This window comes from Heterodontus francisci, chromosome 24, assembly GCF_036365525.1.
Source record: "Heterodontus francisci isolate sHetFra1 chromosome 24, sHetFra1.hap1, whole genome shotgun sequence".
Classification (NCBI taxonomy): Eukaryota; Metazoa; Chordata; class Chondrichthyes; order Heterodontiformes; family Heterodontidae; genus Heterodontus; species Heterodontus francisci.
In genome coordinates, this window is record NC_090394.1 from 51,238,127 (window position 1) to 51,262,332 (window position 24,206).

The 24,206-nt window shown below is 39.5% G+C and overlaps 1 protein-coding gene across 1 annotated transcript in view; it reads right to left on the bottom strand.

The window, feature by feature from the left end:
- The window catches only part of iqck (IQ motif containing K), a 156,868-nt gene that overhangs the window by 20,145 nt on the left and 112,517 nt on the right, over positions 1–24,206 (bottom strand). The window contains exon 8 of the mRNA XM_068056166.1: positions 18,435–18,549. Coding sequence (XP_067912267.1) covers positions 18,435–18,549 — 115 coding nt within the window. The remainder of the gene's footprint in view (positions 1–18,434; positions 18,550–24,206) is intronic.

The following is a 24,206-nucleotide window of genomic DNA, read 5'->3' on the forward strand; positions in this document are numbered from 1 at the left end:
TTGCTATGTTTTTAAATGTATGATTTCATACATCCTTAACAATTCATTTTATTGTGAGTGTATGTATACTTTTCTTTGTTGTCTTTGTTTAGCACATTCCAAACCTGTTCAATTCTGATAAGTTATAGCTTTAAAAGTACAAAATCTCATGTAATCAGCAAATGTGATGCTAAATTTTCATACAGGAAACCATCTCACATGAAGTATGACAAACAATAATTGCACTAGATTTTTTATATTACAGATGGACTGTTAAATATAGACCAGGACTTTTGTTGAGCCTAAAACAATCTTTTATAGTGTTATTTAAAGTGGACACAAAAACAGGTTGCCTTTATTAACAAAGAATCACATTATATTATTTTTTAGAATACTTTGTATAGCACAGATCTCTTGAATTTTTGTATATTCTTTCTAGGTTAAAGACTGCTGCTAGCAGCTGCCATCAAATGGAATCTGAAGTGATCTACCCAACCCATAACAACGGCGTTGTGAATGTGAAATTCTATCCACTAGGAATGGAACAACATAAAAGAACAAGAAATACTAACATGACTTCTTGTGATGGCCAAAAGATATTAATAGAAAGATTGAACAAACCTCCATGATACACTGAGGGCCATCAGCAGCAGAATTCTATCCTTTGGGAAACAGAGTTCCAGATTTCCAGTAACCCTTTATGTGAAAAATTGCTTCCCAAGTTCACGTTTGAAAAGCCTACTTCTAATTTTAAGAGTGCTAGCTTTCCATGATTTTTATACCTGGACATGCAAATCCCCTAGTTCCTCCACAGTTCCTAAACTTTCGCCATTATTAAAATATTCTGAATTGTCTTTCTTGGTCCCACACTGAACTCCATCTGCCACAATTGTTCCCACTCACTTAATCTATCAATTTCCTTTGTAGCTTCCTGCTCCTATCTACACAATTTACTTGTGCTTCCTAACTTGGTGTCACCTGCAAACTTGAATAGATAACTCTCTATTCCTTCATCCAAATCATATATCTGGTGAAAAGCTGAGGTCCCAGGACAGATATCTGAGGAACACCACTTGTCACATCCCACCAGAGTACATTCCCTTCAACCGTACTTTCTAACTTTTACCTCCCAACTAATTACCAACCATGTCATAAGGTTACTTCCAATTCTGTACACTTTTGTTTTTTTCTAATAATCTCTTGTGCAGAGCCATATCAAATGCCTTCTGGAAGTCCATATTAACAATATCTAAAGACACTCCAACATGTCATTTTACTCCTGAAAACTTTGACTAGATTAGTCAGATGTGACCTGCCTTCACAAATCCATGTTGACTCTCGTTGAACAGCTCTTACTTGTTTGAATGCATAGTCACTCAATTCCCCATAATTGATGTTAAACTGTAGTTTCCTGGTTTCTTTCTTCCATTTTTCTTAAATACTAATTTGACATTTGCAATTTTCCAATGCAACAGCATCATGCCCAAATCTTCAGCACTTTGGAAAATTATGACCAACACATCTGCAATTTCCTCACCTGTTCCTTATAATACCTAGAATTGAAACCATCAGGTCCTGAAGATGTGCCAATCTTAAGTCCAATTATTTTCTCCAGTACCATTTCTTTTAAACTTGTATTAAGTTCGATAACTTCCTCTCCTTTTTAGGTTCCCTTGTACCACTTTTTTTCCTGGCTCCAGCTTAATTTCTAAGCCACAATCTCTTACCTCATCTGTTTACCATAGTTGCTTAACTGCACAAAAATGGACCTTTTGCCTTTTTGTACTGCACTGAAACCTTCTTGGAATATTTCCCACAGCTTTTTTGTAGGTTTGCCAGTAACAGTTCAGCTAGTTTACTGTAGTCAGTTTATTTTACATACTTTTGAATTTTGTCTTACTTAAATTCAAAACCTTGGGCTGAATTTTATCAGCTCCCCGATGCCGGGGGTCATGGCAGGGGGCCCGTAAAATTCTGCCGGGAGAGGCCGCCAAGACCCCCAATGTCGAGAAGGACCCGCCGCATTTTCCGGCGGCGGTGAGGCCTCAGTGTGGCCACTCTGCCGCCTGGCAGTGGGCCTTCATTAAAATTAGCCACATTAACATGCTAATGAACTTACCTGCCGCCACCGGCTGTCCCACACCAATTTTACGCCCAACCGGCCGCAACTCACACGCCTTAGGAACTCCGTTGAAGTTCCGAGGTGAGACACTGGTGGGAAGGGGGAAGGAATAAAATTATCAGAGTGGGGGGATGCACGGAAAACTATCCCTATTGGTTGCAGGGATGGTGGGAAGGGGTTGAGGGTCAAAGGGAATCAATTTCGGGGGGAAATTTTGAGATATAAATAAAAGTTTTTTTCAGGGGGGGGAAGAGGTCAATTTATCCATAGATTACCCATTGGGGGGTGGGAGACGGGATTTAGAGTTGGACTAAAATTTTATTTTTATCTCCCGCAGAGCCTTAAAAATGTAAATGTCACAGAAGGGCTTGAAGCAGTTTAAGAATGGTGTCACGCCTGCACAGTGGCACCGGACGCCATTGCCGGGGTTGCTATGGCAGACCCCTCTACGTCATTGAGGGTGGACGCTCTGCCCCCTCCACTTAAATCAGCCCCCGCGCATAATATCCCGGGGGCTGTGCGGCAGCGCTTCTGTGTCAGAAGGCCGCCCCCTTCACAGTGCACTGCGCTGATAAAATTCAGCCCCTTGGTTTTAGATTCTTTCTTCTCCCTCTCAAAGGTAATCCAATTTTTTTTATTCTTTCGTGGGATGTGGGCATCACTGGCAATGCCAGCATTTGTTGCCCATCCCTAATTGCCTTTGACAACTGAGTGGCTTGCCAGGCCATTTCAGAAGGCAGTTAAGAGTCAACCACATTACAGTGGGTCTACAGTGACATGTAGGCCAGACTAGGGTCCGCAGAGGAAGGTCAGGGATTGAGAGAATGCCTTCATTTTAAGGCACCCTCGAAAAGGTAAGTAAAAAATTTAAAAACAGAGGAGCCAACCAGGTCGGCCCTTCCGGATGGCCCATTGGGTTTTCCTGTCCTCTCCACAGATGCTGCCAGACCTGCTGAGTATTTCCAGCATTTCTTGTTTTTATTGCCGTTAATAAATATTTGCTGGCATTCCTTATTTGTCCAAATGACTGTTAATTTTGTCCCTATCATTTCTAAATCAATGACGTTATATAACAGGCCAGTAGTCGCTGGGTTTATCCTTACATCCATTTTTGAACAAGGATGTAACATTTGCAATTCTCCAGTCCTCTGGCATCATCCCTCTATCTAAGGATGATTAGAAGATATTGCAAGTGTTTGATAAGTTAGGTGCAAAGTAGTACTAGGGCTATAAACATAAAATGGTTGCTAATAATTCCAATAGGGAATTCAGAAAAAACTTCTGTACCCAGAGAATGGTTAGAATGTAGAACTCACTACCACAAGGATTAGTTAGGTGAGTAACATAGATGCATTTAAAGAAAAACTCAATGAGCACATGAGGGAGAAAGGAATAGTAGGGTATGTTAATAGAATTAGATGAATAAGTGTGGGAAGAGGTTCGTGTGGAGTTTCAATACCAACATGGACCTGATGGGTCAAACAGCCTGTTTCTGTGCTGTAAATACTATGCAAAACTATGTAATATTGGCATTGTATGTCAAGGAGAAGTGGTTAGACTCTTTCTTGTTGATGTTCATTGTTCGGCACGTGTGCAATGCAAATGTTACCTGTTGCTCATCATCCCAAACCTGGATATTGTTCAGGTCTTGCTACATGCAGGCATGGACTACTTCACTATCTGAGGAATTGCAAAGGGAGGTGAACACAGCAGCACCCAACAAATGTGGAAAATTGCACAGCTATGTTACCTGACAAAGCGGAAAATTGTACAGGTATGTCCTATCCACAAAAGGTAGGACAAATCCAATCTGGTCAATTCCTGCCCCATCAGTCTACTCTCAATCTTCAGCAAAGTGATGGAAGATGTTGCCAATACTGCTATCCCATGGAACTCACCAATAACCTCCTCACCAATGCACAATGTTATGCTCATAAGAAGTGCAGTGATGAAAATACAACAATAAACTGAAGAGTTATATAAAATTAGAACAATTTAAAAAAGACTGGTACATTTTTGCTTTCAACAAGATGGAGGACACAGTCACTTGACAAATACCATCTCTGCACCAAAATACACATTCATGTCTACGAAGAACTAAAATTCATTAAACCCACTGCACTGAAATAAGACAGTTCATTATACATGGATGTGAGCTATCCACAGAATGAGCTGAAACAAAGACACTCACAGAGTCTAAGTCTCCAGCTACACTTACCACAGTAAAGTGTGAACAGCTTTCATCTTATCAAAATGAGCTACCATCGGAAGCTATTGTACAGGCCATCAGGAACCAAAGCCTAAAGTCACATGGGCGAAACTAACACTTTATGAATTTACCTTTAAAGGTAACCTTTTTGGAGAACAAAGGGAGGCATCAGTCATTCAAGATCAGAACATTAATCATCAAGATCAGCCTGGGATCTACAGCTACAGACAGAACAACAAAAGTCATCTTCAATTCCAGCACAAGGATGATCCATCTCAACCTCCTCCTGAGGTCCCCAGCATCACAGATGCCAGTCTTCAGACAATTTGATTCACTCCATGTGATATCAAGAAACGGCTGAAGGCACTGGATACTGCAAAGGCCAGGGGTTCTGACAATATTCCAGCTGTAATACTGAAGACTCGTGCTGCAGAACTAGCTGAGCCCCAAGCCAAGCAGTTCTAATACAGTTACAACACAAGCATCTACCCAACAATGTGGAAAACTGTCCAGGTATGTTCTGCCCACAAAAAGCAGGACAAATCTAATCTGGCCAATTATCGTTCCATCAGTCTACTCTCGATCATGAGCAAAGTGGTGGAAGGTGTCGTCAACAGTGCTATCAAGCTCCATTCAAACAGCAACAACCTGCTCACTGATGCTCAGTTTGGGTTCCGCCAGGGCTACTCGGCTTCTGACCTCATTACAAGGCATCAAGGAGTCCTAGCCAAGTCAACAGGGAACAGAGGGAAAATTATACACTGGTTGGAGTAATACCTAGCACAATGGAAGATGATTATGGTTGTTTTGAGTCCTCAGAACATTGCTGCAGAAGTTCCTCAGCGTACTGTCCTAGGTCTAACCATCTTCAGCTGCTTCATCAATGACCTTCCCTCCATCATAAGGTCAGAAGTGAGGATTTTGCTGATGTTTAGTACCATTCGCAACTCCTCAGATAGTGAAGCAATTCGTGTACACATGCATTAAGACCTGGACAACATTCAGGCTTGGGCTGATAAATGGCAAGAAACATTTGTGCCATACAATGCCAGGCAATGACTATTTCCAACTGAGAGAATCTAACCATCTCCCCTTGACATTCAACAACATTACCATCACTGAATCCCCCACTATCAACCTCCTGGGGATTACCATTGACCAGAAACTGAACTGGAGCAGCCACATAAATACAAGAGCAGGTCAGAGGCTGGGAATTCGACAGCGAGCAACCCACCTCCTGATTCCTCAAAGCATGTCCACCATCTAAAAGGCACAAGTAAGGAGTGTGATGGAATAATCTTCACTTGCCTGAATGAGTGCGGCTGCCACAACACTCAGGAAGCTCGACACCATCCAGGACAAAGCAGCCAGCTTGATCAGCACCCTATCCACCACCTTCAACATTCACTCCCTTCACCATCAATGCACAGCAGCAGCAGTGTGTACCATATACAAGATGCACTGCAGCAACTCACCACGTCTCCTTGACAGCATCTTCCAAACCCACGACCTCTACTACCTGGAAGGATGTGGGCAGCTGACACATGGGAACACCACTATCTGCAAGTTCCCCTCCAAGCCACACACCATCCTGACTTGGAAATATATGGCTGTTTCTTCACTGTCGCTGGATCAATATCACACTTTAGGAAAGATTTGAAGGCATTGGAGAGAGTGCAGAAAAGATTTACTAGAATGGCTCCAGAGATGAGCGAATTCAGTTACATGGATAGACTGACGAAGCTGGAACTGTTCTCCCTAGTGTTACGACCAGGTGAGAAAGGGGTCTAGGGTTCCCTCTCAGCCTTCACCTGGTCTTACCATAACAGGGTTTTATTTTAAACACATTGTTTTTTTACCTCCCCCTTGGTGAATCCTTGTTCACTGCTTTCCAATTACAAGGCAAAGAAACTAGCACATCAAGCTTTCTTGGGTTTAAAGGAAGGTTGAAATTTATTAAACTTAAACTCTAATTCGGTTAATGCCTACGATACATGACGCGCCCACACTAGCATGCATACACGATACACACATGCAGACAGAGACAGAACAGAGCAGAAGAAATAAAGTGGAAAAGTTTGAGGCAATCTCTGAACAGGGTTTTTGTTACTGATCTTCGCGCTCACAGTAGAGTCCTTGATTTTAGGTAGATCTTGCTTTTCGTTGGGGCCCAATATTCTTCTTAAACCTTGTTTGCTGTTGGAGACTTTTCTCTCTTGGGGTTCATGTGTCTTCAGTGGATTTGGAGTTCCGTGAGAAAGAGATGGGAGCAGGCAGGAGAGGCTGTGGCGAGCCAGCCAGGAGAGGTCTTTTCAGTCCAGGAGCAAACAGACACTCTGAGTTCAAACTGTTTGTACAATTCAGAAAAACCCATGTTGTCAAGCAGGTTAGTTATGTGACTAGCTGGTCTGACCACGTCTGTTAGTGGATTCTTTGGTCTTAGCTGACCCTGGAATGTCTCTTTTGACACACAATACCTGGTGCTCAAAGTCCATTGTGGGTTAAATTGGAGCAGGGAAAAGCCCCTTTCTCCTTCCAAGCACTGGCTGTTGGTATGCAAAAATGTTTATCCAGCCAACAGCCTGGTGATTTTTTAAACAAGTCCTTTCTTTACTTCAGCAACAGTTTGAAATTTAATGTCCATATGGTGTAATTAATATGCCTCATTCTTGGCTGGTGGGGGCCGAGCATGACATTAGAGAAGAAAAGATTGACAGGAGATTTGATTGAGGTGTTCAAAATCATGAGGGGTTTGGACAGGGTAGATAGGGAGAAACTGACCCCATTGGTGGAATGGTCAAAAACTAAAGGACACTGATTTAAAGTGATTGGCAAAAGAACCAGAGGTAGCAGGAGGAAAAACTTATTTATGCAGCAAGTGGTTAGGATCTGGAATGCATTGTCTGTGAGTGTGGTAGAGGCAAATTCAATCATAGCTTTCAAAAGGGAATTGAATAATTATCTTAAGAGAAAGGATTTGCAGGGGTGTGGGACTAGCTTAGTTGCTCTCGTAAAGAGCCAGCACAGACACAATAGGCTGAATGGCCTCTTCTGTGTTGTAACCATTCTATGATTCTAATCTTGAAGACCTCTATCAAGTTACACTTCAGCCTTATTTTTTTCTAGAGAAAAGAGCCCCAACTCTGTTCAATGTTTTCTGATCGGTATAACCTCTCAAAACTGGTCTCATTCCAGTAAAACTATTTTGCACCTTCTCCAGTGCCTCTATATCCTTTTCACAACATGGAGACCAGAACTGGTCACAGTTCCCCCAAGTGTGGTCTAACCAAGGTTCTACATAAGTTTAACGTAACTTTTCTGCTTTTCAATTCTATCCCTCTAGAAATGAACCCCAGGGCTTTTTTTTTTTTTACATGGCCTTAATAACCTGCATCATTACTTTTAGTGATTTTGTGCATCAGTAACCGGAGATCCTTCTGCTCCTCAGCCACATTTTAACATTTACTTTAGAGTACGTGGCTTCCTTAATCCAAAATGTACCACCACACCCTTATCTATACTGAAACTTATTTGCCAATTACTTGCCCATTCTACAAGTTTATTAATGTCTTCATGTATTTTATCACAGTCCTTCTCTGCATTAACTATATCCTCTATTTGGTGTAGTCTGAAAATTTTGAAATTGTACTTCCAATTTGTGAGTCCAAATCATTCATATAAATTGTGAACAGTAGTCTCAGAACTGATCCTTCCCATGGTTTGCCAGTCTGAGTAACTACCTTTAACCCCTACTCTCTGTTTTCTTCGGTTTGTCAGCTTGCTATCCATTCTGCTATTTGTCCCTTGACTCCACATGCTCTGACTTTATTCATGAGTCTACTGAGTGGTAACTTATCAAAGTCCTTTTGAAAATACAAACATATTATATATACTGCATTACCCTTATCTACCTTTTGTGTTACTTATTTAAAGAATTCAATAAGGTTGGTCCAGCATGATATTCCCTTTTGAAATTTATGTTGATTACTGTTTATTGTATTTTCAGTTTCTAGATGTTTTTCTATTACATTTTTGAATAAGAATTCTATTATCTGTCCTACCACCGACATTAAGCTAATTGGTCGATAGTTCTCTGGACTTGTTCTTTTTAAATATAGGAATCATATTAGCTGCCCGCCAGTGCTTTTTCTAATGAATATAGAAAATATCATACATGCAATAGCACCTCTCCAACTCTTCCCTAACTTCTTTGAATATGTGGCGATGCAATCCTCTGGACCAAGGGATTTATCCTCTCTAAGTTTGATTAATTTATCAATTATCTCTCCCTTTACTGTGAGTTTATTTTGTGTATCCCTCAGTGGCTCTTTTGTTATTTATGGGTCTGTAGAATAGTTTACTATTTATTTTGATATTTCTTGATAATTTAGTTTTGTAGTTTCTCTTTGCCTTCCTAATTTTTTTCCTTCTTTCCTAACCTTTGCATATTCCTTTTGTCATCCTCTCTCCTTCATTGTCTATGTACTTAGTGTATACTTCTCTCTTTAGTTTTAATTTTGGCCTTATTCTTTATTCATCCATGGTGGTGTTATGAACGCTGGACTTGGTAGCATGATTATGCTTTAAAAACTGTGATTTTTAATGTAGAGTAAGATGGACTCAGAGGAAACATGTGACCTCACACCAAGGCCAGAATTTTACATTGGGCAGGAGGCCAAAAGGTTGGGGGCGAGCCCACCTTCGCCAGGCCTGGGAGCCACCCTACGATTTTACGTGGCCCAGGCCCTTAATTGGTCTCGAGCAGGACTTCCTGCCAAGAGCATAAAGTTTTCCACTTTATTTTTCCTAGTTCTATTCTGATCCAATTAAAATGAGCTTTTCCCCCAATCTATTACTTTGGTCTTTGTCTTATGTGTGTCCTTCTCAATCTTTATCTTAAACCTTATTATATTGCGATTCCTATTGTCTTACTTCTCTTATCTGCTCTGGTTCTTTTCCCATTATTAGATCCAATAGTACTCCCTCTCATGTTGGGCTTTATACATACTGGATAAGAAGATACCTGCACACAGTGTAAAAACTCCATTCTCTGTATCCCTTTCTTTACCTTGTCTTGCCAGTTTATTTGGCAGTAGTCACAATCACCCATGATTATTATTTTATGTCCTTTCTCATTGTCACATATTTAGTTTCATATTTCTTCATCCACCTCCTTTCCACTATTAGATGGTCTATTGTATACCCCTATTAGCATGATCTATCCCTCCTCATCTTTAATTTTCAATCTACATTATCATCACCAAATTCCCAACTATCATCCTTGACAGTCATCATTGACCAGAAACTTAACTGCGCCAGTCACATAAATACCATGAGTACTTTCACTACACAGACTGCAGCAGATCAGATCACCACTTTCTCAAGGATAACTAAGAATGGACACTAAATGCTGGCCTTGCTAGTGACGCACAGATCCAAAGAATGAATATTTTTAAAAAATCTTGTCGGGGCACTTCTGCAGCTTTCACAGTTAAATGAATGCAACCATGGCAACACAAAACCATGTTCTGTCCTTGAAGAATCATTCATACATGGATTTTATATCTGACTCAGTGAAATCTGAACTCTGACTTTCATTAGAAATTTAATACAACAGCTGAAAATAGCAGCAGACACTGCTCCTCACTGAGATTGCAGTAGCTTCTTGCAGCTACACAACAGACACACACCGCATATAGAGGGTATAAAGTCAAAGTGCAATGCCTTCATCTAACAGACCACAGCACATTATAAAACATGAACACCATGGGATTCAGGTTTGCCACTTGCTTATCAGTTAGAACGAATACAGAAACGTTTGTACTTTACTATATTCCCAAAACTGTATTTTATAATGAACAAATCATCAAGCATGGAGAAAGACATTTTATAAAAGCATGGAAAAAATTTCATTGTGCCCATGTTTACTTTTAAGTCTATTGCAATAAAACTTTTACATTTCTAGATGAGAGGGATTTCCACTGTTCACTATTTTTGGTCAAATTACTAATGCATTCTTTAAACAGGTGTTTTGCAGAATGCAAATAGCAGAAATCTTCCCTCTAGGACCCTGTATAATCAAATTAGCTCCAATTTTCACTAGGGCCACCCTTCAGGAGGTACCTAATTAGGACATGTCCAAGCATCAATGTATAGAGAGGGTCTGCCTAATTCTTCTTCTTTGGGTGAGCTCCTGGTATAAATAACAGCAGTTAGTGACAACATGTTCCTTTGCATGTTGCAAGATAGCATATGATAGGCAAGAATTTGCTGTAGCATGGCATTTAACACCATCTACAACTAGACTTGCCTCTGCAGCCTTCAGCTCAAAAAAAATTTGCCTACATAGTTGCTGAAAGTACAAGCAGACAATAGCACAGCAAGGTAAATAGGGCATCAGGGACTTGAGTAAAGCACAACCAATAGGGTCTCTCCTTAACCAATGAGATTTAACGATTGGGAAATAAACAGCGGAAGAAATGGGGAGGGTGTATTAAAGGCGGTGAATTCAATGTCAAATTATGTAGAGAAAGAGAGAGGGAAAGAAAGGTTAGATTGAGAGAGAGAGAGAAAAGGAACAGAAATGAAGAGTAAGAAAAAAAAAATTTAAATGACATTTTTAAAATCTTCCTGAAAAATGCAAAATCTGAAGGAACGAGCCTTTGCCCTTTTTATAAGTGTTATTTTTTGGTGCCAGAGAGATTGATTGGCAGTCATGTTGTTAAAAGGATGTAATGGCAAGACTTATCTTTCTTGAGAGTTTAATGGGCAATTAATGGATAAATACAGCAAGATCCTCAAGAAAAAATATAGTGGCAAAGGATGAAGTGCCACTTTTGCGAAGCAATGGCAGAGTAGCACAACTCTCACTACAGTTTTTGGATTTTCACATTTAAATGCACAGCTGCTCCTCACCTGAAATTGCTGTACCATTTATCTATAAATAACTGACAGCGCTTTTAGCCTTGTCATTATTTTACAGAAAATTCTGGCCCATTAAAAAAATCCTGCACAATGTACTCTTGTTGAAGAAGTGACCATGGAAATACTGAGAAGGGACACCACTGACAAAGCAGGAGATGGGAAGAAGGCCTGGATCCAGCCCTAAATTAGTATTCATGTGAACCTTCTCCTCACCACATTTGCTCATTCTCTTACCGACATCAAAGTAGAGACTGAGGCATAATAGTGTCACATATTTTACGAAAAGCTATACTTGAAGGTTTTGCATAGGTCTGCCAGAAGAAGTCAGTGCCTTGTGATTCTGAACAAGACAACAATTCACAGTATGCAGCATCACTCCTTCAAATCTCCAAAGCAAAACATAGGCACATCTAACATGGGGAATTTCAAGACTGAAGTAGAGGAAAGTGCACTGAGTGATACACCGAGCAGAAGTGCGCAGGAGAAGGCAGCGGTGGCAGAGGTACAGTAAGAAACTGCTGTCTGAAGGCCAGCTCTTATCCATCTTTAGTTGGTCAGGCAATTGGTGCAGATTTTAGGGTACTTGGTTTTAAAAGATGAATGATTTCTCAGCATCAAATATTGCCACAGTTATTAGAGGCTGTTCCAAGCAACCTTCAACAGATGATAGCAATTATTGAGAAGTCCACTACTGCATTAGTTTGCAGAACCAGAAACCTTCAGTCCACTGGCAAACATGTGCTAGCTCCATGTACATCTACACCACAGCCTTCTTCACCCCCAGCAACCCTCCCTCACTTCCCTCAGCAGAGGTTATTAGGTCCATCATGTGAATGATCAAATAGCGGCAATAAAGGCCTTGGACATTTATCTGCAACATCCTCTCTCCTCTGTCTTGGATAGACATGGGGATCACATGGATAGATCTTCTGATTGACTAGCTCATCACTGCCATCAGATCTTCTGTCATGCATCACAGTGAGCATGATGAGTTGGTATCCAGCAGCAACATATGAATGGAATAGGCATGGACGATGGCACTATTTATCAGGATGCCAAAACATGTGGATCTCCTGGCCAACCTTATCCTATCGCTGTACATGTAACAAAAAAGTAGACCAAGTCAGGAAAGCTTCAAAATTGTAGAAGTGGCAGAGCCAGTAACTGGGCCATCTTAGGCTTCTGATTATAGAGGTCAACGGCAGCTCAATCCCACCACTATGGAAGCACATAGAAGAAGCACTAAAGTTATAGAGCACATCAGTCATGTGTTGTCACAAAAGAGAAGCAACAGGCTGCAAAGCAGCAGTAATACATACACACATATCACACTTGGGAGAATAAATTTTGTACTGAGATAATACTGTGTTCAGAGAATATTTTTGCATGATGTTTGACAATATATCAGCAGATGATAAGGGTCTATTTTTGGCTCTTCAGTAGTATGTCAAGGCAAAGAAAGTAAACGAATATTTGTTAAAAGCATCATGAAGATATAGGGAGAATTGTTCATGCAGTGGGTGGACGGGAAAAGCTTTTATCAATGAGAGCCTCATCCATGGTTCTAATGGCTAGCAAAGGTGTATCTTCAGCCTTTTCGATCTCAAGGGTAATTTATTAGTGCCTTTCATCGTTTCTTCCTCCAGGTACTCCATATTGATGCACTATAGGATGACATAGTCATGTTGCATGCAGCAGACTACTGTCAGGCCCTACTGTAGAACTCCCCCAAAACTGTCTTGGCAGCTACCTTTCTGCTTTAACATACCTCTGGTGTGTTTTATGATGACTCTGATAGATGATTTATCTCATTATAACTCTGCACAGCCAGTGTTGTTGTATAGCTATCTTTTAGGAATCTTGCACTTTCCTTTCTGGGTCAAATAATGGCCTGATCCTTGCAGACGGCAGTGCAGCAAGGGCGCCCACTGCTGGCCTTGAAGAAAGCTGCGCTGAGAGATCTAGCAATGTCTGTGGTGAGAACTTTACCTCTCTCAATGTGCAATTGTAGCGTTTTTTAATGGGGATTCCCAGTGTCGAGCTGCAGTGATATCATCAAGCTGTCCAAGCAGCCAATAACATTGAAGAATTCTCACAGACAGCCAACCATGAAGTGAAAAACACGAAGAATACAATCACTTTTTAAAAATTTTACAGAGAGCAAAAGAAAAATTGGGACAGACACGGGGGTTAATAAGGTAAAAACTGAAATATGAGCAAACATTAAAGTTTTTATAAACTATTTTTAAAAATCTAGTTCAAAAAATCTAGTAATTAACCATAATGGAGATATTGAAGAACAGTGCACAAATATAAAATTAATTTTTCAGGGCCAGATTGGTTGTTCAGCAATAGACTTGCAGGTTGATAGGTAAATTGGCCATTATAAATTGTCACTAGTATAGGTAGGTGATAGGGAAATATAGGGACAGGTGGGGATGTGGTAGGAATATGGGATTAGTATAAGATTAGTATAAATGGGTGGTTGATGTTCAGCACAGACTCGGTGGGCCGAAGGGCCTGTTTCAGTGCTGTATCTCTAATCATAATCTAATCAAGCTTTACTCAGATCATTGTTAAAAAAGTTACACCTCATCGAACAGGACTTAACTTTTTATGGGGTTTTATGGGCGGCACAGTGGCGCAGTGGTTAGCACCGCAGCCTCACAGCTCCAGCGACCCTGGTTCAATTCTGGGTATTGCCTGTGTGGAGTTTGCAAGTTCTCCCTGTGTCTGCGTGGGTTTTCTCCAGGTGCTCTGGTTTCCTCCCACAAGCCAAAAGACTTGCAGGTTGCTAGGTAAATTGGACATTATAAATTGTGCCTAGTATAGGTAGGTGGAAGGGAAATATAGGGACAGGTGGGGATGTGGTAGGAATATGGGATTAGTGTAGGATTAGTATAAATGGGTGGTTGATGGTCGGCACAGACTCGGTGGGCCGAAGGGTCTGTTTCAGTGCTGTATCTCTAAACTAAACTAAACTAAACAGCGATATGAAAGTGGAAAAGGGGAAGTTCTCGCCAGATCAATTGATTTTGCTTATTGCCGGCTCTGGTGGCGGGTGGGGGTGCAGCCTATGGCGGAGCAGTGAACAACTGACCATAACTTCAGCACATCCGTATTAATCTGTACACGCTAAATCCTGAAGAGACAGTCAGATTCACAGGGGTAATGAGGATAATTTCTGACCATTTGCCATCAAAACCCTGGAAATTCCAGGCCATTGGGCGCATGCTGATTTGCTTTAAGATAAAGGTAGCATGGTACTTGCCTGGAGAGTAGGAATTTATCAGCATGATACTGTGCATAAATGAGTCTGCTTCTTCGAATGATTTACATATTGAAATGCTCAGAGCTACATCTAATATGCTGAACTGTAGCCTAACAAAGGTCTTTTATAAGTTCAATATTATCATCTTGCTTTTGAAAAAGGAGGAAGAGTAAGAAAGAGCGAGACAAAGAAAGAGAAAGTGACATAGGAACAGGAATAGGTACATTCAGCTCCTCTAGCCTGTTCTGCCATCGCTGATGTGTACCTCAATTCCATTTGTCCACTTTTGATCCATACCACTTGATACCCTTACCTAATAAAAACAATCTTTAGATATCAGTATTAAAAATTTCAATTGACTCAGCATCCACAGCCTTTTGGGAAAAGGAATTCCACATTTCCACTACCCTTTGAGTGAAAAAGTGCTTCCTAATTTCACTCCTGAATGGCCGAACTCTAGGTTTAATCCTGGTTCAGAATTCCCCCACCAGAGGAAATAGTTACTCTGTGCCTGTTCTATAAATGTTCTCATCGGGTTAACCACTTCAATTAGATCATCCCTCACTCATCCTTCTAAACGCAAGGATATACAACCCATGCTTACGCAGTCTGTCTTCATTATTTAATCCTGTAAACCCCGGTATAATTTTGATAAATGTAAATATATCTTTCCTAAGATGCAGTACCCAGAACTGAATGCAATATTTCAGATGGGGTTTGACCAAGGCTATGTATAACTGAAGCACAATTTCCTCTCCTTTGTATTCCAAAGCTCTTGAGATGAAGACTGATTTTTGATAAGGCTTTTTGATTTCTTTTTGTACTTATACACAAATCACTAAAATCTAGTGTACATGGGCATCCAAATCCCTTTGCTCTTCCAGTTTCTAGTCTCTCACCATTTAGAAAATATTCTGATTTGTCTTTCTTATATCTAAAATGGATAGCCTCAAGGTTCCCTACATTGAACTCCATTTGTCACAATTTTGCCCAGTCACTCAATCTGTCTATGCCTATTTATAATTTTTGGCTTCCTTTTACATAACCTAACTTTGTGTTATCTGAGAGTGAAGTGAGAAAAGAGAAAAAGGAGAGAGAAAAAAAGGAGAGAATGACATAAAATGAGAGAAAAACAAAGAAAGATATAAAGCTTCCAGAAAAACAGCAGCTGATATTCATATTCAACAATACTAACAATAAAAATGGCAACTTACATTTGTATAGCACCTTTAAAGTAGACAAAACATGCTGAGGCACTTAACAGCAGCAATATCAGACAAAAATGCAAGCAGAAACAAAGAAGGTGATAATTAGGACTGGACCTAAAGCTTGGTCAAATGTTTTAAGGAGAACATTTAAAGGTAAGGAGGTGAAAGGTTTTAGGAAGGAAATTCCAGGCAGGGGCCTTTGAGAACTTTGCAAATGTAGTGCATTAGTGACTATGGTGACATCAGGGAAAAATAGAAAAAATTCAAGCTAGAGGCACATCTGAATGTGTGAGGCATTCGCAACAAAACAGATGACTTAATAGCACAGACAGAAAATAATGGATTTGATCTTGTAGCCATCATAGATATGGGGTTGCAGAACGACCAAGGTTGTAAACTAAATATTCCAGGATACTTAACTTTTAGAAGAGATGGGCAAAATGGAAACGGGGTTAGCCCTAATAATAAAGGATGTGATAAAGACAGGAGAGAAAAAATTCTTAGCTTGAGAAATCAAGATGTAGAATCAGTTTGGGTGGAGCTAAGAAACAAAAAGGGCAAAAAGAAAACATTGGAGGGAGTAGTTTGTAGTCACCCTAAAAATAGTTACAGTGTGAGGCATAGTACAAACAGAAAGTTTCAGGTGCATGTAACAAGGGTAATACAGTCATCACAGGTTATTTTAATCTTCATGTAGACTGGGCAAACCAAATTTGCAGTAATAGTGTGGAGGAAGAGTTCATGAATACATTCAAAATATTTTCTAGATTAATATGCCAATGAACTAACTAGAAAATGGGATATTTTAGATCTAGTACTGTGCAAGGAGACAGGGGTAATTAATAACTGCTAAGGGAGAGTGATCATGATATTATAAACTCAATATAAAATTTTGTGAATGATTTAGTTGAGTCCAAAACTAGGGTCTTAAATGTGAACATAGGTATGAGGGGTGAGTTGGCTAAGGTAGATTGGGAAGCTAGATTAAAAGATATAATAGTAAATAAGCAATGGCAAACATTTAAAGAGATAATTCATAATTCGCAAAGAATACACATTCCCTTAAGAAATAAAATAAAAAAATTCACGGGGAAAGTGATCAAACAGTGGCTAACAAGAGAAGTTAGCAGTAGATTAAAGGAAGAGGCTTATAATATTGTGAAAAAGCATAGCAATGCTGAGGATTGGGAAGATTTTAGAATTCAGCAAAAGGATGACCAAGAAATTAAGAAAGGGAAAATAAGAGAGTAAACTAGCAAGAGACATAAATAGAGGTTGTAAAAGATTCTATAGGTATGTAAAAAAGAAGAGATAAGCGAAAGTAAATGTGAGTCCTTTACAGGCAGAGACAAGAGAAATTATAACGGGGAATAAGGAGATGGCAGAGACATTAAACAAATTCTTTGTATCTGACTTCACATTAGAAGACACAAAAAGCATTCCGGCAATAGTGGGGAATCAATGATCTAGTGAGAATGAGGAACTTAAAGAAATTAGTATTTGCAAATAAGTAGTACTGGAAAAATTAATGGAACTAAAAGCCAACAAATCCCTGGACCTGGTGGCCTACATCCTAAGGTTTTAAAAGAGATAGCTACAGAGATAGTGGATGCATTGGTTTTGATCTTCCAGAATTCCCTTGGTTCTAAAACAGCACCCACGGATTGGAAGGTAACAAACATAACCCTGCTAATCAAGAAAGAAGGGAGAGAGAAAACAGGGAACTGTACGTCAGTTGGCCTGACATCCGTAGTAGGAAAATACTACAATTTATTATTAGGGATGAGGTAACAGGACACTTAGAAAATTATAATATTATTAGGCAGAGCAAACACGAATTTATGAAAGGGAATTTCTGTTCTCATTTCTCTTCCTGATTTCAAACTGGTTATCAGGATTTTCCAATCACTTTGCAGCTGGTATTTGTTCTATAGTATGCAATTAACTCAACTGCAGCTCAAGCTGAAAGGGTATTCTGGTGGAGTGCCTGTTCATTGTGGATGCCATCCTACTTTCAGACCACCAATGAGATTAAAAAATTTTTAAAATTGTTCATGGGATGTGGGTATCGCTGGCAAGACCAGCATTTGTTGCTCATCCCTAAGTTCCCTTGAGAAAGTGGTGGTGGCTTTTTTGAACTGCTGCAGTCCATGTGGTATAGGTACACCAACAGTGCAATGCTGGGTGGTCTGACCAGCTAAATTCTTATTTGACTTTTTTGTAGCAGTTTGCTACAACTGAGTGGTTTGCTAAGCCATTTCAGAGGGCAGTTAAGAGTCGACTATATTGCTGTGGGTCTGGAGTCGCATGTAGGCCAGACTTGGTAAGGACTGCAGATTTCAAATGACATTCGATGATCAGATGGGCATTTACAACAATATGGTAGATTCATGGTCACTATTACTGACACTAGCTTTTTATTCCATATTTATTCATTAATTGAATTTAAATTCCCCCAGCTGCCGTGGTGGGATTTGAACTCATTTTTCCGGGGCATTAGTCCAGGCCTCTGGATTACTAGTCCAATTCTTTTCAATTAAAAGGTACTATGCAACAGTGACGAACAGACCCAGTTTGACTGGACTAATTAGTGGTGACAGATAAACAGATGGAATGATAAATTAGTTGCAGATTTGTCTTAGAATATTACCCTCTGGAAATCTGTTAAGGTTATCTTATACAATGCACTAAGGTTCAAGGCTTGATACAAACTCACGTTACCTTTAGATTCCTGTTCAGCCCAAAATGTAATTATTTTTCTTTTTAAACCTCTGTTCTCTTCCCTCAGTTCTTTTTGCCACTGCCGCAGCTCTTGTATTTCTGAAGCACAACGTACCTGCCACAACACAATCAGATACATTAAAATACATGGGAAAATTAGTTGAAGTTTTGTTTTATCTTTCATCACCTGCCTTATTTCAGGGTTAGTTGAAAGAAAACTGATTAAAACAGCTCTGATGTTCTGTGGTTTTGTTTTATAATGTTGTTTAATTTAGAACACATACTTCAATAGCATAAGAGGTCACACGTTATAAGAACATAGGAACAGGAGAAGGCCATTTAACTTCTCAAGCCTGTTCCACCACTCAATGAAATCATGGCTGATCTGCGACCTAAATCCATATATCCTCTTTTGCCCCATATCCCTAATAGCTTCGGTTAACAAAAATCTATCATTCTCAAATTTAAACTTAACAATTGATCTTGCATCAATGCTGTTTATCGAAGAAGGTTCTAAACTTCTGCCACCCTTTGCATGTAGAAGTACTTCCTAATTTCGCTCCTGAAAGGTCTGGTTCTAATTTTTAAACTCTGTCCACTAGTGCTAGACTCCCCAACCAGTGGAAATAGTTTCTCTGTATCTACCCTATCTGTTCCCCTTAATATCCTGAAAACATATATCAAATCACCCCTTAACATTCTAAATTCCAGGGAATACAACCCCATGTTGTGTAATCTCTCCTCATAATTTAACCGTGGAGTCCAGTTATCATTCTGCTAAATCTATGCTGCACTCTCTGAAAGGCCAATATATCCTTCCTAGGGTGTGGTGTCCAGAACTGTTCACAGGTGTGATCTAACCAGGGCTTTGTATAGCTGAAGCATGACTTATAGCCCCTTATATTTTAGTCCTCCAGATATAAAGGCCAGCATTCCAATAGCCTTTTTGATTATTTTCTGTACCTTTTCATGACATTTTAATGATTTATGTACCTGGACCCCCAAGTCGCTTTGGTCCTCCACTGTTTCTAGCTTTTCACCATTTAGAAAGTACCCTGTTCTATCCTTTTTAGGTCCAAAGTGGATGACCTCACATTTGCCTACATTGAAATCGATTCACCACAGTTTTACTCATTCACTTAATCTATCAATACCTCTATGTAATGTTACATTTCTATCTACACTGCTTAAAATGCCATGTACCTTTGGGTCATTGGCAAATTTGCATATGTGGCTTTCTGTTCCATTATTTAAGTAATCAATAAACAAATATGCTTAAAAATTGAGGCCCCAACACTGATCCTTGCGAGACACCACTAGTCACATTCTGCCTATTAGAACATCTGCCCATTATCCTACTCCCTGTCTCCTGCCACCCAGCAAATTTCCTAACCAGGCCAATAATTTGCCTTCAATTCCATGAGCTTCAACTTTAGCTTACAGTCTCTTACGAGGGACTTTATCAAATACTTTTTGGAAGTCCATATAAATAATATCCAATGGACAGTTCCTTGTCCGCTACTTCAGTGACATCTTCCAAAAATTAAATCAGGTCCATCAGGCATGACCTATGCTTTACAAATCCACTATCTGATCAGCTGATAATTTTCAAGATGTTCGGTTACCCTATCCTTAATTATAGACTCTAGTAATTTCCCAACAACAGATGTTAAGCTAACTGGTCTACAATTCTTTGGTTTCCCTCTCTGACCTTTATTAAATGGCAAGTGACGTGCAATTTTCCAATCTAAAGGAACAGTTCCTGAATCGAGAGAACTTTGGAAGATTATAGTTAGGGCATCTACAATGTTTTCACCTACTTCCTTTCAAACCCGGAGATGAAAACCATCTGGTCCTGGTGATTTGTCACTCTTTATAGCCATTATTTTCTTCATTACTGTTATTTTGTTAGAATGTTATAGATTCCTAGACATTGTAGTATGGTGAGGGAAGAAAGGTGGTTGGAAGACAGGAAATGTATAACATATTCTACATGATACATAAATAGTTAGGGATCCAAGTATAACATTCACCATTAGACAGTTACAAAAATAATTTAAAAGGCTAATGGAATGTAGGCCTTTATCTCAAGGGGATTGGAATACAAAGGGGTGGAAACTATTGTCTAGTTATATAAAGTGGTGGTTAGGCTTCATTTTGAACACTGTTTATTTCTGGACAGCACACCTCAGGAAGGATATACTGACCTTGGACAGGGTGCAGCATGGATTCACCAGAATGAGATGAGAGTTAAAAGGGTTAAATTATGAGGATCGATTGTATAGACTAGACTTGTATTTTCTTAAATATAGAAGATTAAGGGATGATCCAATTGAAGTGTTGAGGATAATTAAAGGAATCGATAGTGTGGATATAAAAAAAAAACTATTTCCTCTGGTGGGGAAGAGGCCTATTCCTTAAAATTAGAACTAGACCATGCAGGGGTGATGTCAGGAAGCACTTTTTTAACACAATAGTGGAAATCTGGAACTCTCTCCTCAAAAAGCTGTTGAAGCTAGGTCAATTGAACACTTCAAAACGAAGATTGATAGGTTTTGTTCGGCAAATGTATTAAGGGTTACAGAACAAAGGCTGGTAGATGGAGTTAAGATATAGCTCAGCTACGATCTAATTGAATGACAGAACAGACTCAAGGGGCTGAATGGCCTACTTCTGTTCCTATGTCGCAATGTTCCCATGAGAATGGGTAAATTTAACTCCAGTGAATATTCAGACCTCTGTTAGTGTAAGAAATGAAATTAACTGCCCAAATAATAACTCATAACTGAAGTACACAAAAAAAATTCTGCTGTCTTGAGATAGTCAATTATTATTCAACCCCTGATGTGCAACTTTATTTTCAATTGCTGTATAAGAGGTAACATAATAATGTGGTATTCTAAATGGGCTATTTCACAGATTGGTAAAATAATCATGAGGTTTTGAATAGTCATTGAGCAGAGGCTAAGCACTTCCTCTTTGGAGGGAAAATCAGAGCTCAATCACGCTGGGTCACTTGCACATAACTCAGGCTTCATGACACCCTAATAACTAACGTTTCACAACAGCCTCTTTTATGATGATGACTGGAACTGCTGAAGCACAGCTTCCTATAACATATACAAACAAAAAAAAAACAGAATTTGCATCAGCGCACTTTCCTGAGGGACAGCACCATTGGGGCATTTGCCACTCATGGGACCAAGCTCCTGAGAATGCTGCTGGAGCATAGACTTAACATTGTGCATCTCTGCCCATATTTCCAATTGACTGTGCTTCTTCTGTAGGTGTTCTGGGCCTGTAGGACCAAGGAAATCTGATCGAATGTCTAATTTTTAACAAAATATGAATGTTGTACAGCAAATGTTAACTTAAGACAATTTATGAATTTGGAAAAGTAAGGGCTGTTTTTCTTTTAAAATATAACAATTTGTGAAAGACAATCTTGGGTTTCAAAAATCTCCATGATATAAACCCAACTGCTGAGAACTGAAACAGGATAAATTGTAAAGACCTTCAGGTGAAGTTCAAACAGAAACCTCATTGCAGAAAGGACATTCAGTACACTGCAGTTATTTCAATGTCACAATCCAGTTATGTAATTCTCTGAATGGGGAGGTTGTCAGCCTTAGGATAGTTTCAAGCTGCCCTAAAAAGATAGAGCCATGCATTCTGTATCACATTGTATTATTCACTACAGCACGTGATTTTCATTCTAAGCAGTCTGTTTTTTTCATATGTTTAACTCACTATATTCTTTGCCTTACTGCATTGCTTAAATTATTTGTACATGTCCAATTACACTGTGTACATTTTATTTACATCTACAATACTTCACATTTCATTTCTCTGCTTCTCCTAATACATATATTAACTAAACTGGAGTTATTAAACTGTTTTTTCCTGGCATTGATAATTGGGTTACATTTATGCCTTCTATTTAAAGATTAGTGGCAGTCAGTATCACTGGACATTAATCTTGCCTTCACATTCATGCACAATCGTATTCTATTTTTAATGCATTAAAAATGCTCATTCAAAAACACAATTTAGGTATCTCATCAGGTTGTTAGCTTTTTAGAATGTGCAATTTAAAGAATATACAGTAAATGTTACTATTGTCTTACTTACTTCTTACAATTAGTGGTTACAAGTATATAGCTTTCCATATTAGAATAATTTTATTTCATAACAGCTCAAATAATTTAATTTGTCTGAGATACATGTAATTTCTCTTGAATATCTTCAATAAATAACTGACAATAGCAGAGAGTAAAAAGAACTCCAAAAAACAAAAGGTTACAAAACAGGCTATGACCATCTAAAATTTTATTTTTTGTGAAATTGCTAAACCTTTACAGCATCAATGGTTATAGGGTCTACAAGATGTTCAAATATAAAAACAAAAACAAGTTAACAAAGTTAACCGTTACAATGAGACATTACTATAAGTCATTTGAGGTGATCAGATAGCAATCATTCCTCCCCTCCAGTAAAAAGTCTGCTTTGCATCTTTTATAGACTGACTTTGTTAATATTTTATTTTACTCATTCTTTCATCCACACAAGCTCCAGATGTGAAGATGGACAGTCCACTCCAGGGACATCTTGAGGTCATCAGTAACACTGGCCTGGATTTTGGCCTGGAGACAAGTTCTGTGCAGGGGTATTTAGATGGTGGGAGGGGGGAGGGGGGGGGCGTGGGGAGAGAGGGTGCTGTTGTGACATTGGGAATCCTGAAAGAATGGGTTTCCCGAATGTCCTGCAGAATTTAACTGCAGGGGTTCTTTAAATGGGTTCCTCACCAAAAGGCAGCCTGATTGATAGGCTGGCGGCCTTTCAGGTGGGAAGCCTGCTTCACAGGGCTGAAGCCTAAGACAGCAAGTAGTTGTACTGGGGGAGTGAGATAGATCACAATGGGGGTCTAAATCATGGGAAGGGGGCTCCTATTGTGGTTGGGGGGTCCTAATCGCAGGGCGAGGGTTGGATTGTGGTCCAGGGGGTCTGATGGTGGTTTTGGTGGGGTTGGGGGGAGGACTGACAGATCGTTGAGGGGGGGTGGTGGGCGGGGAAGGGGTTTGTTGGCTGTTGAGGAAGCACTCCTTCTCCTTCTGGCACAGATGTAGTGCTTTAAAGGCACTTAACTCATGTGTTCAGCCCTTCTTGCCTCCTTTAAGCTGCCGAGTTTCCGCGGCCAGAGAAACCCAAAGCAGGCAGTATCATTATAATATTTAAATGATCAACCCGCTTCCCACAAGCAGGTTGGTTGCCTACTCCTCATCACGCCTCCGTCAAAACCGGAAGGAAGCATGTTCAAAATGGGTTGGGGTCCTCTCTTCAGATTTTTTGCATTTTTACCCCAACCCACCTGTTTTTGGAAGTTGGAAGATTCAAACCATTATTTTGGTTATTTGGAGAAGCACTTGTGCAACAAGGGGAAGCCCAAGTGCAAAAGTCTGTTGAGTCTGAGATTCAAACTCCAATATCCTCATCAAAGCGGAAGTATTGCTGCAATTTAGTCAATGTTTATCTTATTTTAATTAGGCCAAGATTTCTTTGATGCAATATGATCAGCTGATGATTTCCTACTTAAAAAAAAGCATAATTGATGTGTAACTCATTCAGTTCATTCCCATTACAGAATTTTTGATTGACGAATAAATAGTTAACTATTTGCTCCTAATCCAACAATAAAATTATCCTAATTATTCATATTGACACTGAATATTTTCTATCATTTGTAAACTCAATCTAAAGACAAGATAAATTATA